This window comes from Leucoraja erinacea, chromosome 30 (assembly GCF_028641065.1).
Source record: "Leucoraja erinacea ecotype New England chromosome 30, Leri_hhj_1, whole genome shotgun sequence".
In the NCBI taxonomy this organism is placed as follows: Eukaryota; Metazoa; Chordata; class Chondrichthyes; order Rajiformes; family Rajidae; genus Leucoraja; species Leucoraja erinaceus.
In genome coordinates, this window is record NC_073406.1 from 4966658 (window position 1) to 4979960 (window position 13303).

The 13303-nt window shown below is 45.1% G+C and overlaps 1 protein-coding gene across 6 annotated transcripts in view; it reads left to right on the top strand.

Annotated features, from left to right (window-relative positions):
* ints11 (integrator complex subunit 11) overlaps positions 1-13303 on the top strand; it is a 34267-nt gene that overhangs the window by 4193 nt on the left and 16771 nt on the right. The window contains exons 1-10 of one of the 6 annotated variants that reach the window (XM_055659206.1): positions 1562-1697; positions 2891-2988; positions 3078-3175; positions 4479-4552; positions 5706-5934; positions 6344-6442; positions 8065-8099; positions 10209-10347; positions 11745-11809; positions 12563-12752. In XM_055659206.1, the coding sequence (XP_055515181.1) occupies positions 2961-2988; positions 3078-3175; positions 4479-4552; positions 5706-5934; positions 6344-6442; positions 8065-8099; positions 10209-10347; positions 11745-11809; positions 12563-12752 (957 nt within the window). In that variant the 5' untranslated portion in view covers positions 1562-1697; positions 2891-2960. Of the gene's footprint in view, positions 1-1561; positions 1698-2890; positions 2989-3077; positions 3176-4478; positions 4553-5705; positions 5935-6343; positions 6443-8064; positions 8100-10208; positions 10348-11744; positions 11810-12562; positions 12753-13303 lie in introns of those variants that run through there. The other 5 variants (XM_055659205.1, XM_055659208.1, XM_055659204.1 and 2 more) reach the window with 5 other exon arrangements.

Here is a 13303-nt window from a genome sequence, read left to right on the forward strand (position 1 = left end):
ACACCTCACCCATTGCTTCTCTCCAGAGATGCTGCCTAACCCACTGAGTTACTCCAGCATTTTTACGTCAATCCTCAGCTCAACCCAATGGGGTAAAGGCAGGAGAATGGGGTTGAAAGGGGAAAAAAATCGATCAAATAGAGAAGAAAAATGAGTGCTGATCGATCAACAGGGATTGTGAGAAGCAGGGACTCGATGTGCCAAAACTTTGCACCCTCCTATGGTCTACAAGCAGATGTGAATGAGTGCTGATGTTAATTATTTTGATCAAACAGGGATAGTGTGAATTGGTCAAAGCCTGGGACAAACATTTAGAAAGGAGATGAAGATGAATTTCAGTTGGAAATCACATAAAATTGCCACAGAACACCCTCCATATTTTTAAGGTGAAATTGACAGATTTTAATTAGCCTTATTGAGGTACAAGCAGATGACATTTTTGAATTGTCCAAATGCCTACCTCTTACGATGTATGAATTGCTAAAATGCTGATGTCAGGCAGCAGCTTAAAGGTTTATGCTAGATTGCCAAATTATCTGCCGTGAAAAGAAACTAACTGTTTTACACTAGTGAGAGTGTCTAGAATCAGATTTTGAGGATCAAATTAGGTCCTCAGAATAAGCTCCTTCCATCCAGCAGGTAGACAGATTCTTAATTAGTACGGGTGTCGAAGGGGTTATCTGGGAGAAGGTAGGAGTATGGGGTCGAGAGGGAAAGATAGATCAGCCATGATTGAATGGTGGAGTTGACTTTATGGGTCGAATGTCCTAACTCTGCTCCTACAACGTATGAATTCAAATAAATATAATTGCCTACAGAACACTGTGGCCAGGCCATCTAATCAATTGATATTTTTAAGGTGATGATTGACAGATTCTTAATTAGTACAGGTGCAACGGGCAGTTTAGGTCTGGTAGTAATGGGGCAATATAGAAATAAAGACAGAATAAGCAACCAATGTGACGGATAGACTGGGGAAATCTATCGGCGGGACTCCGAGTTCAGCAATGTGATAGTGTTGTTGAAGAAGCTGCACCTTTATCATTGCATAACTTTCATTCATTTGTTCTTTATCACTCTACATCACCGTCTAAATCTCTCGTTTCCCTTTCCCATGACTCTCAGATTGAAGGGTCTCGATCTGAAATGTCACTCCAGAGATGCTGTCTGACCCAAAATGCTGCTGAGTTACATTTGTGTCTATCTTCGGTATTTTAAACCAAAGATCTTAAACCAGCATCTGCAGTTCCTTCCTACAATATCCTTCCTGCTATACTCATGGGTTGTTGTTGTTATTGGATTTTGAGAATGACATTAGGTCGGCAGCTCACTCACTTCACCAGCCCCTTCCACCCAGCCAGGTAGTGCTGCTGCTCCAGCTCGCCACTCTGGGTCAGGCAGCATCTGAATGATTCCAGGACCTCGCTCAGCCTGAAGGTCTCGGCCGCCGCCATCTTGCCGCTAGCGGCCGCCGGCCAATCACACGGCGCGTACCACAGACTCCCGCCCGGGTCCTGTATGGAAGCGGCGACGCGATTGGCTAAACCCGGCGGAGGGGCGGGGAAGTAGGCGTTGTCGAGGCAACGGCGGTAGGTAGGCCCGAAGCCTCGGGCTTGCGTGACGGGCCGGCTGGTGTCGTCGTTCGCTTGTTTCCTTGGTGCTGATCCGTGTGAGGAGCGGCTGCTCGCCACTTAAAGGTGAGGAGGGCACCCCGGTTCAATGGAAGGAGATGGGGTGGTCAAGAAGGCTTTTAGTGCATCAGACAGGGTATTGAGTAAAGAAGTAGAAAAAAAGGCCCCCGACCCGAAAGGAGATGCTGTATATGGCCCCCTGAGATACTCCAGCACTTTATGTGTATCTATCGAGTATACGTTGGGTTAGACACACAATGCTGGATTAACTCAGCGGGTCAGGCAGCATCTCTGGAGAACATGGATAGGTGACATATCAGGTCAGGGTGCTTCTTCAGACTGAGAGTCGAGACATTATGTTACAGTTGTACAATATGTTGATGAGGCCACTAATTACCAAAGATCCTCTCTGCTATAAGATCTTTGCTGATTACTGTAGTTTATTTTAGAGATATAGCATGGAAACGTGCCCTTCAATCCACCCACTCCACACTGACCATTGATCACCCATTCATGCTAGTTCTATGTTATCCCACTTTCTCATCCACGCCCTGCATACTATGGGGCAATTTGCAGTTGCCAATTAACCTCCAAACCTGCACGTCTTTGGGATGCTTGGGAAACCGGAGCACCCAGAGGAAACCCACGCAGTCACAGGGAGAACGTGCAAATTCATCACAGACAGCACCCGAAGTTAGGATCGAACCTGGATCTCTAACGCTGTGAGGCGGCAACTTTACCTACTGTGCCACAATATTGCCGCAGTACTCTGTTCAGTTTTAGTCAACCGGCTGTAGGAAGGATTTCATTCTGCTGGAAAGGGTGCAGAGATGATTTATGAGGATGTTGCCAGGCATCAAGGGCCTGAGCTATGGGGAGAGGTTGGGCAGTTCTTTGGAGTGTATAGGCTGAAGGGTTATCTTATGGAGGTGTATAAAATCACGATGAAGGGGATAGATAGGGCGAACGCACAGGCTTTTACCCAGATTAGGGGAAATCAAAGCTGAAGGATAGAAAACCTGTGAATTGTGGAGCTGGAGGAAGGATTAAGGGGGAAGGGAAGGGGAGGGGAGAGGGGTGTTTATAGAAGTTACCTAAAACTGGGGAATTCAATGTCCATACCGCTGGGCTGTAAGCGGTGCTGCTCCATCAGTTTGTGTGTGGCCTCACTCTGGTAATGGAGGAGGGCCAGGCCAGAAAGATCAGTATAGATACTTTGTGTTGTGTTTTGCTTATATTGAGTTCTTCAAACTTAACAGCTTTCCTTGACAACATTTAGAATGACTGACTGACTTCACTCCAATCTGACAGAGCGAAACCTAGTTACAAATGCCTGAAATAAAAGTCACGCCTTTGGGTAAGAAATCCAACATTATGGCAAATTTTACAATGGAACTCGTGGTGCAATGAGTTCAGAAAATGGACCCTTTCTTGATTTTATTTCAGGTGCGGGCCAGGATGTGGGCCGGAGCTGTATTTTGGTCTCAATTGGTGGGAAAAACGTGATGCTGGATTGTGGAATGCACATGGGATTTAATGACGATGTAAGTAAATGTGATTATTTAAGATGAAAGAAAATACAGGAACGATGTTATCGTTCGCTTATTTTTACCTAAAGGAATATCTTGTCTGGAGCATTAAATTAATGGGCAACGTCAAGTCAAGAACCGATCTCTCTGTCCTGGGTCTCCTCCATTGCCAGAGTGAGCAACACCGGAAATTGGAGGAACAGCACCTCATATTCCGCCTGGGTTGCTTGTGTCCGGATGGCATGAACGTTGAATTCTCTCAGTTTTGCGAGCCCTTGCTGTCTCCTCCCCTTCCTTAACCCTCGAGCTGTCTCCTCCCATCCCCTCGCCCCCGGATTCCCCCTCCTCCCTTTATTCCTTCCTTCTCCCCCCCCCCACCCCCCATCAGTCTGAAGAAGAGTTTTGGCCCAAAACGTCGCCTATTTCCTTCACTCCATAGATGCTGCTGCACCTGCTGAGTTTCTCCAGCATTTTTGTGTACTTAGTGAGTTTAAATGTCATTGCACCGAAACAGAACCATGGAATTCTTGCTTGCATCAGCTGTAAACACAGTACTCAATGAATAACATAATAAACACAATAAGTTCAATATATTAAAAAAGGCCAATGTTAGAGCAAAACCAAATAAAAGGCCAAAATCCCACCACATAAATCATCCTCGCCATACCCGCTCTATCCAAGCCTTTAACTATTCGGTAAGTTTCAATGAGGTCCCCCCCCCCCCCCCACCTTCTAAACTCCACCGAGTACAGGCACAGTGCCGTCAAATGTTCATCATATGTTCACCCAATCATTCCTGGGATTATTCTCGTAAACCTCCTCTGGACCCTCTCCAATGCCAGCACATCCTTCCTCAGATATGGGGCCCAAAACTGCTCACAATACTCCAAATGCAGTTTGGTCATTAAGGCCAAAATGAGACTCTACATTTTTACCAGATGTGGACTCGAGTCACACAAACTGGTGCCAGATATGTGGCGACTCTTTTGTATTGTCTCTGTAAAATCTACTGCACCTACACTCTTGTACTTAAGCATAATTGTGCCCATGTACGGTAAGATTTTTATTGAATTGTATACAAAATTTCACTGCAGCTAGGAACATGTGCCAATAAAGTACCAGGCAGCATAGAGGTTACGGGCATGGATAAAATGCCAATAGAGCCAAATATGCCAAATGTCCTTATTCATTGCTGCAAACCTCCCAAAAATGCATCCCAGCTGCATCGATAACACCGATGAGAATGGAAGCAGAGCTTTGCTGATCTTCCTGTCTCCGTGCGGCCTCTGTGATTAATTGCGGCTTCCTTCTTTTCCAGAGACGCTTCCCTGACTTCTCCTACATAACTCAGAATGGAAGACTCACAGAATTCCTCGACTGTGTCATTATCAGGTAATTATTGATGCCCCTGGGTAAGAATTTGTGAGGTTACTGGAACTGCGGCGGAGTTGTAGAGAAGAAATAGCTTCTGACTGTGGCCCTTGTTCACGGCTTAGTGCTACATGTTCTGGTATTTTGTGGTTCTATTTCAGATTTCTAACAGTGACAATATTTTGCTTAATATGCGAACAATGCATTTCAAACATTGATTTTGGTCCGGAAAGGTTCAATGAAAGATTCATTGTTAATTTCATAATGCAAGATTATTTTAGCGTGTTGCAGTAGATTTTTAGTTCCATTCAGATTGTGCCTTTGTTTAACAACCTGTAAAACTAGAACCATAAAGTGTGAGGAAAGTGGGAAAATTTTAATGCAAAGCCAGAAATGTAGGTGATTGGTGTCAGAGGTAGGCATTTTATGACGATTGCAAGGTACCCTTACCACAACTCTCCAAAGGGCATCGGCCTTGTTTGGCTGGTAGTGAAAAGGGCTCTCCCTGTCTGATCCCTGTGCACGGCTAGATTCTCAGTGCCACTGCACGCTGTCCTTGAGATGGCTGTGGTACAGATGAGATGGTCATCCACCTCTTTGTGGGGCTGTGTATTTTACCAAGCAGTTTTTAATAAAATTGAAAGACACAGTATGGAAACCGAATCCACGCTGACCACCGATAACCAGTTGACGCTCGTCCTGTGTTATCCCACTTTGCATCCACTCCCTGCACACCATGGGCAATCTGCAGCGCTTCGTTTCTGCAATTTACAGAGGCCCAATTAACCTACAAACCCGCACATCTTTGGGATGTGGGAGGAAACCGGAGCACCTAGAGGAAACAAATGCGGTCAAATGGAGAACGTGCAAACTCCACACAGACAGCACCCGTGGTCAAGATGGAACCCGGGTCTCTGACACTGTGCAGCAGTAGCTCTACCCGCTGCGCCACTGCGCCGCCCTTTCAGACACGTGCTGTAAATATTGTAAACGAATGTAATATTATGTCAGGTACAGTGAATGGAGATGACACCCTATCCCATTTGTATTGCTGTATATTTTATGAACATAGTATGTTTTTGGGGGAAAAGATGCTGTTAATTCAAGATTTACTGACTTGCTATAAAATGAGCACTTGCTTTAGTTTTCACCAAATGGTCTTTGTTCCTTCCAGCCACTTTCACCTGGACCACTGCGGAGCTCTTCCTTACATGAGTGAGATGATTGGTTACGATGGCCCTATTTACATGACACATCCCACTAAAGCCATTTGTCCCATCCTCCTGGAGGATTATAGAAAGATCACTGTTGATAAGAAAGGAGAGACCAACTTCTTTACTTCTCAGATGATAAAAGACTGCATGAAGAAAGTTGTGGCCATTCATCTCCATCAGACAGTGCAGGTAAGTAAGGCACTGCTTATATTTGGTATTTAAGGAATAGCCGGTGCTGGAAATTTGAAAATGCTGTAAGAACTCAGCAGGCCAGGCAGCACATGTAGAAAGGGAAATAGAGTCAACAAGATTCTTAATCAGATCAGGGAAAGATCTCATAGTTCAAGATCTTTCCCACCCTAGTCATTCCTCCTTCTCTCCTCTCGCACTGAAACAGTTCTTAGCTGGATGTGTAGAGAGTTTTTGTTTTAACATTAGCAGTAATAAATGTCTTCTCAACTCTGCTGCCTCTTGATCCTGAGATGAATGATTCACCCTTACATTCTCTACGCGGTTCCTGTACCATAAACAAAGCTCTTCATTTGTCTGATTTGTCTCAGTTCAAAGATACGTGTCTTATGTTTTTGGAATGATCCAGGTTGACGATGAGCTTGAAATAAAGGCGTATTACGCTGGACACGTGCTGGGTGCAGCCATGGTTCAAATCCGGGTGGGCTCGGAGTCTGTGGTGTATACGGTGAGTATAAATACTGCACTGTGCTTGCAGAACCACAAGACAGTACCAGCGAGCAGTTGTTTCAAGGGTCAGAATTAATGACTTTCTGAAATTTGATTTTTATTATTACTACCACATTATTTTGAATCCTAATCATGACGTTCTCTCGTTGAACAACTGGTATAACATGGCAAGATTCATAATCCCAGCCGCAAAGGATGCTTGCTTGCTGCAGTATGAACTGAAGAAAGGTCCCGACCCAAAATGTCACCTGTCTATTCTCTCCCCGCACGCTGCCTGACCGGCTGAGTTCCTCCAGCACGTTGTGTTTTGCTCAAGATGCCAGCATCTGCAGTTCTGCTTCAGCAAGTTGAGCAGAACGCAAAGTGCTGGGGCAACTCAGCGGGTCAGGCAGCAACTATGGAGGGAATGAACAAGCGACGTTTTGGATCGGAACCCTTCTTCAAACAGTGGGATGGAGAAAGCTGGAAAAGAGAGGCGGGGAGGTGATGGGTGGATACATTTGAGAGGTTGGATTGGCAGAGTAAATGACAAAGGCTAGAGGTAAATAGGAGACAAAAGGGTGTCAGATAAGGAGAGAAAACAAGTGTGATGTAAAGCCAGAGAGAGGGATAGCGGAGGGAAGGGAAAGGGGGTGGCGGGGGGGGGGAAAGAAGCAATCAGGGACTCCGAGATGGACGATGAGTACAAGGAGGGGGTAAGGAGTGACTGGGGTGGGATGGGGTAGGATAGTGGTACTGTGGTAGGAGGAGGGGTTCTGCAGGAAATAACTTTTCAAACTTGATTGAACATCTTTAAGCCTTGATCCTACAAGTGGCCTCGTTGGATCAACTGGTCAAAGTCAAAGTCAATTTTATTCGCCACATGCACCAGAAGGTGCAGTGAAATGAATTTGCTAGCGATACACTTAAAAAGAACACGCAATACACAATAGAATTGAACACAAACATCCACCACAGCATTTTTCACTGTGGTGGAAGGCAACAAAGTTCAGCCAGTCCCCCTTGAACTGGGGAGTGTGATGTGGTCGTGGGACTCAGGCTGACTTACCCTGTCTGCTGGCAGGGAATGCTAAGTTTGTTTCTATCTCCCACTGACAGCCTCGTGTGAACGGGTTTTCAATTGGTTTACCTTAAAAGTGCATTTGGAACAGATAGTCCGTCAGTAACTTCAACAAAAAAATATAAAAATTTGCTCGAATTGTTTGCAAGTTATAGTGTCATAAAGTCTTACAGCATGGACCTTCAGTCCAACTTGCCCACACCGGCTATCATGCCCCATCTACACTAGTCCCACCTGCCTGCATTTGGACCATATCCCTCTAAACCTGTCCTATCCATGTACCTGTCCAAATGTTTCTTAAACGTTGTGATAGTACCTGCCCCAACTACCTCCTCCGTCAGCTTGTTCCATACACCTACCACCCTTTGGGTGTAAAAGTTACCTCTCAGGTTCCTATTAAATCTTCCCCACCCACCTTAAACCTATGTCCTCTAGTGCTGGATTCCCCTACTTTGGGCAAGAGAATCTGTGCATCTATTCCGCTCATGTCTGTACACTGTTGTGTTTTGATTTTTCTTGTGTTCTCTCTGATGGTGTTTATTTGGTTTTAATATCCACAGGGTGACTACAACATGACACCCGATCGACACCTGGGGTAGGTCCGCACATTGGCTCACTTTCATTTTAATGCTTCAATTATAATTGATAAAACTATTTCCAGTTGTAACGCTCCAGTAAATAACTGTTATAACACAGTGACTCCATTTTGAAACTGAGGAAAACTGAGAGGTGCAACTCCACCATAACTACTTTAATTCTCCTGAATTTATTTTTAACTAGTCAGTGGGCTGTGATTGTCACCTCCCTGAGCCAGTAGATTATACCATATTAGTATGTTTTTTCATAATATAGATTTGTAAGTTGGATTTCCCTCCCCATCATTTTCTGTTCAGACTGTCGCAAGTCAACAAGGTTGGGAGACGTGTGTCAAACTATAACAATATTTTCTGCTTTTAAAATGTCTCCATCCTGAGACCCGTGGTGTTTTGGCTGCACCTCAGACAACAGAATTAAGCTTTGTTAAGTCAGTCAGAAGAAGGGTCTCGACCCGAAACGTCGCCCATCCCTTCTCTCCAGAGATACTGCCTCACCCGCTGAGTTGCTCCAGCATTTTGTGTCTACCTAAGCTTTGTTAATTGTGGACAAAAAGAACCGCAGATGTTGGAATTTTGACTATAACACGAAGTGCTGGAGTAACTCGAGGGGTCAGGCAGCATCTGTGGAGGGAATAGATAGGCAATAATGGACAGACGATAAGCATCGTCTGTCCATTCCCTCGATAGATATTGCCTGACCCGCTGAGTTAATCCAGCACTTTGTATTTTATTTACAGTTTGTATACCTTACACAATAGCATTTTTCCAAATGAGAAATGCTATTCTCTGGCATTAATATAATTTTCATATCTAAACTGTAGCTTAAATGTTCTGGGATTTATTTGGTATCAACCAATATTTAATTGTTTGTTGTGGTTCATACATTCTTTCAACATCACTAAGGTTGATTGAAATGTTTTGGGTGTAAATACTGTGCATCACAAGCATCAGAACAAGGTCAGGCTGTAGTGTGTTCAATGTTACACAAAAAAGCTGGAGAAACTCAGCGGGTGCAGCAGCATCTATGGAGCGAAGGAAATAGGCAACGTTTCGGGCCGAAACCCTTCTTCAGACTGATCGGGGGCGGGGGTGGGCGGGGACAAGAAAGGGAAAAGGAGGAGGAGCCCGAAGGCTGGGGGATGGGAGGAGACAGCAGGGGGGGCTGAGGAAGGGGAGGAGACAGCAAGGACTAACAAAATTGGGAGAATTCGATGTTCATGCCCCCAGGATGCAGACTCCCCAAACGGAATATGAGGTGCTGTTCCTCCAATTTCCGGTGCTGCTCGCTGTGGCCATGGAGGAGACCCAGGACAGAGAGGTCGGAGACGGAGTGGGAGGGGGAGTTGAAGTGCTGAGCCACCGGGAGGTCAGCTTGGTTATTGCGGACCGAGCGGAGGTGTTTGGCGAAACGATCGCCCAACCTCCGCTTGGTCTCACCGATATAGATCTGTGTTCAATGTTATTTGTTTAATTGAGGGGGGCCACATGCAGAGCCATGGATAACCACAAGGTGTCTCCCCAGCACAATTATTAACCTTTGGTGCATGACCTTAAAGTGTTTTACTGCCCTGCCTCCGGAGGCTGGTCCAAATCTGACAGTAGAGTTTACTATAAGTGACTTAGTGCGCCAGCTACTGTAGTATTAGTAAATTCCACCCCACCAGATTTAAATATCAAATATATCCTGACCCAGCCAGCTGTTTCCTCGCTAGTTTAGTTTAGTTTAGAGTGCAGCGTTCCCCGTACACTAACACTGTAGGGACAATTTTTACTGAAGCCAATTAACCTACAATTCTGTACATCTTTGGATTGTGGGGGGAAACCAGAGCACACGGGGAAATCCATGTTAATTTATAATACAAATTAAATATTTAAGAGTGATAATGGAAAGATGGAATTGTGGAAATGTGATGAAAGAGCAGGGAAGTGTAATTAATTTTTTCCCCCCAATGAGCTGACACAGTTACAATGGGCTGTCTCTCTCCCTGTGATGAAATGTTATGTTGTGCGTACGTGAACAGGCGATATTTCTAGCTGATAACAGTTTTACCTGATACCAGTGGAATGACTTTACATTCTCATATCCTGGTTGCCTTCCCGTGCTGTAGAGCTGCCTGGATTGACAAGTGTCGCCCTGATTTATTAATCTCCGAGTCCACGTATGCGACCACCATCCGAGACTCGAAGCGGTGCAGAGAGAGAGACTTTCTGAAGAAGGTGCATGATGCCATAGAACGGGGCGGAAAGGTACGATGTAAATAATGTACTCGCTGCGGAAATGTTGTTCCTGATTACACCCTCTTTACTAACATTCGCACAAGCTTGCTGACGGCACCTAACCACAGAGCACCATTGCCTCAGTCGATGGCGCCAGTAAGCTCCTGAGGCTCTGTGCTTCATTCTGATCACAGCCGTAATGCTGCATCCAATCTGAGTGCTTCAAGATAAAATAGACTGTGTGGAAATGTACAACAGGGATAGTATCAACCCATAGAATAACACAGTACAGGAACATGTCCTTCTGCCATTAATGCCTGTGCCAAATATAATATCAAGATCAACTCTTATCCACCTGCACATAGCCCATATCTCTCCATTCCCCGCATATCCATGTGCCTATCTAGCAATCTCTTAAATACCACTGTTGTATCTGCCACCACTACCCCAGGCAGCATGTTCCAGGCACCTACTGATCTCTGTGTAAAAAAAAAAACGTGCCCCTCACATCTCCTTTAAACTTCGCCCCTTGCAACTTAAAGTTAAGCTCTCCAGTATTTGACATTTCCACCCTGGGGAAAAGGTTTCTGACTAACTACCCTATCCATGCCCCTCATCATTTTATAAACTTCCATCAAGTCTCCCCTCAACCACAGGTGATTGAGAGAAAGCAATCCAAGTCTATCCAACCTCTCCCTGTAGCTAACCCCTCTCCCCTAATCCAGGTATCAGTCTGGTAAACCTCCTCCGCAGCCATTCCAAAGCCTGCACATGCTTCCTGTATTGGGGCGACCAAAACTGCACGCAATACTACAAATGCGACCTCCCCAATGTCCTATAAAGTTGCATTGGAACATCAGCTCTTTATTGTCATTCACTGCTTGAAGCGTCAGCTATCAGAGTGATGTTCTGGAGAGCAAGTGGTGTCCAGGGATTCGTGGTAGATATCAGGCTAGGTGACGGAAGGGACAAGAAGAACCAACAATATTCTTGGTTTACAACCTACCTGCCAGCCTCCCATGGGTTGAACACAGATAATCACGACAATATGAAGTGGGAGCCCCTTAAATGATCTTTAATTTAAATATTGCACCCTTTATCCCTGTACACTGTGGGTGGCGTTTCACTGTACCTCAGTACACGTGACAATCATCAACTAATGTCCCATCTAACCACAGCCCCCTTTCCAGAAGGAATCAGCACCAGGATCTTCCTCCTTCACTTCTCCTCTCTCCCTCTGGTTTCAAGTTAGCCCATAGCAGCCGGACAAAAGGCTCAGCTCAGTCCAAGAAGTCAACCAGGAACAGTCAGCTTGTGTTACTTCCCTCAAATAGCGTGCGGGCGACCGGTAATGAATGGTGAATAAAATGGAATCATCGTCTTGCAATAGTTTGTTTAGTATTTTGATGAGCTTTCATTGTTAACAGGTGCTGATTCCCGTCTTTGCCCTTGGACGAGCCCAGGAACTGTGCATCCTGCTGGAAACCTTCTGGTAAATGTTGGCCTTTTTGTAAAAGAAACAGTACTGTTTAAAAAAATATTGGAAATTTTAAACCAGCCCTTGCCACCCAATTCACTAAAAATCCGTAACAGTGTGGTGCCATGTTTATGGTGGCGCAGCGGTAGAGTTGCTGCCCCACAGCGCCAGAGACCCGGGTTCGATCCTGACTACGGGTGCTGTCTGTACGGAGTTTGTATGTTCTCCCAGTGACCTACTGGTTTGTGGGCTAATTGGCTTGGTAAAATTTGTAAGTTGCCCCGAGAGTGTGTAGGATAGTATTAGTGTATGGGGATTGCTGGTTGGCGCGGACTCGGTGGGCCGAATGGCCTGTTTCCGTACTGCATCTCTAAATTAAACTAAACTAAACTAAATGTGCATCTAACCCGATTGTTACGATTTGTGCTTTCAATTGTTTTGTCAAAGTTGCTCAGCAATTTGAACACACAAGTGTGATTGGAAACTGAGTCAGTCCCACGTGTCATCACAATATCCTGTAACTTTTGCTACTGCCTTGTTTCTTGATTCTCTGCTGTGTGGAAAGGGTCAAAGATGTCCCGAATTCAATATTCTGGCTAGGCCTGCACCTATTTTCTACGTTTCTATATGACAGCAAGTTGGAAGAAGGATTCCGTCCTGAAATGTCCCCTGTCCTCCACAAATCCATCCCCAGATGCTGCCTGACCGTCTGAGTCCTTCAAGCCCTCTGTGTTTTGCTCAGAATATAATTGTTGTTTGTACCCACAGGGAGAGGATGAACTTGAAGGCGCCCATTTATTTCTCAACTGGACTGACGGAGAAAGCCAATCATTACTACAAACTGTTCATCACATGGACCAACCAAAAAATCAGGAAGACATTTGTGCAGAGAAACATGTTTGAGTTTAAACACATCAAGCCGTTTGATAGGACCTACGCTGACAATCCGGGACCTATGGTATGCTGCCGTTAAGTTTTGTTGCATTGTGTACCAAAGTTTCTAGATCCAAAAACATTTTAGTTTTCCCTGCTCCAGTGCTTGTTCTGAATGTTTTTAAATGGTTTATGTAATGTTCTGTGAAGAACTGTAGATGTGTGTGTTCACAGGATAATCCAAACACAAATGGCACACAAGGCTCTTCCCAAGGTGTGAGCAGGTGAGAGGTTTGGGGCAGACTGAGGCGACTTTTCCCAAAACAGGGAAAGGGAGGCCCAGGGTGACAATCCAGATGCTCAAAACTGAAGCATTTTGGTGAAAAGCAAACAAAAAAAAAAAACTAATTAAGTGACTTTTACTACCCAGCAGTTATCACTTGAGAGCATCACTAGGAAGATTTTGTCCATGCAGCTCATTACATTAAATAGTTTAGCGAAACAGCGCGGAAACAGGCCCTTCGACCCTAGGAGTCACCGCCGATCAGTGACCTCCACACACCAACACTATCCTACACACTGGGGACAATTTACAATTTTACCAAGTTAATTAACCTACAAGCCTGTACGTCTTTG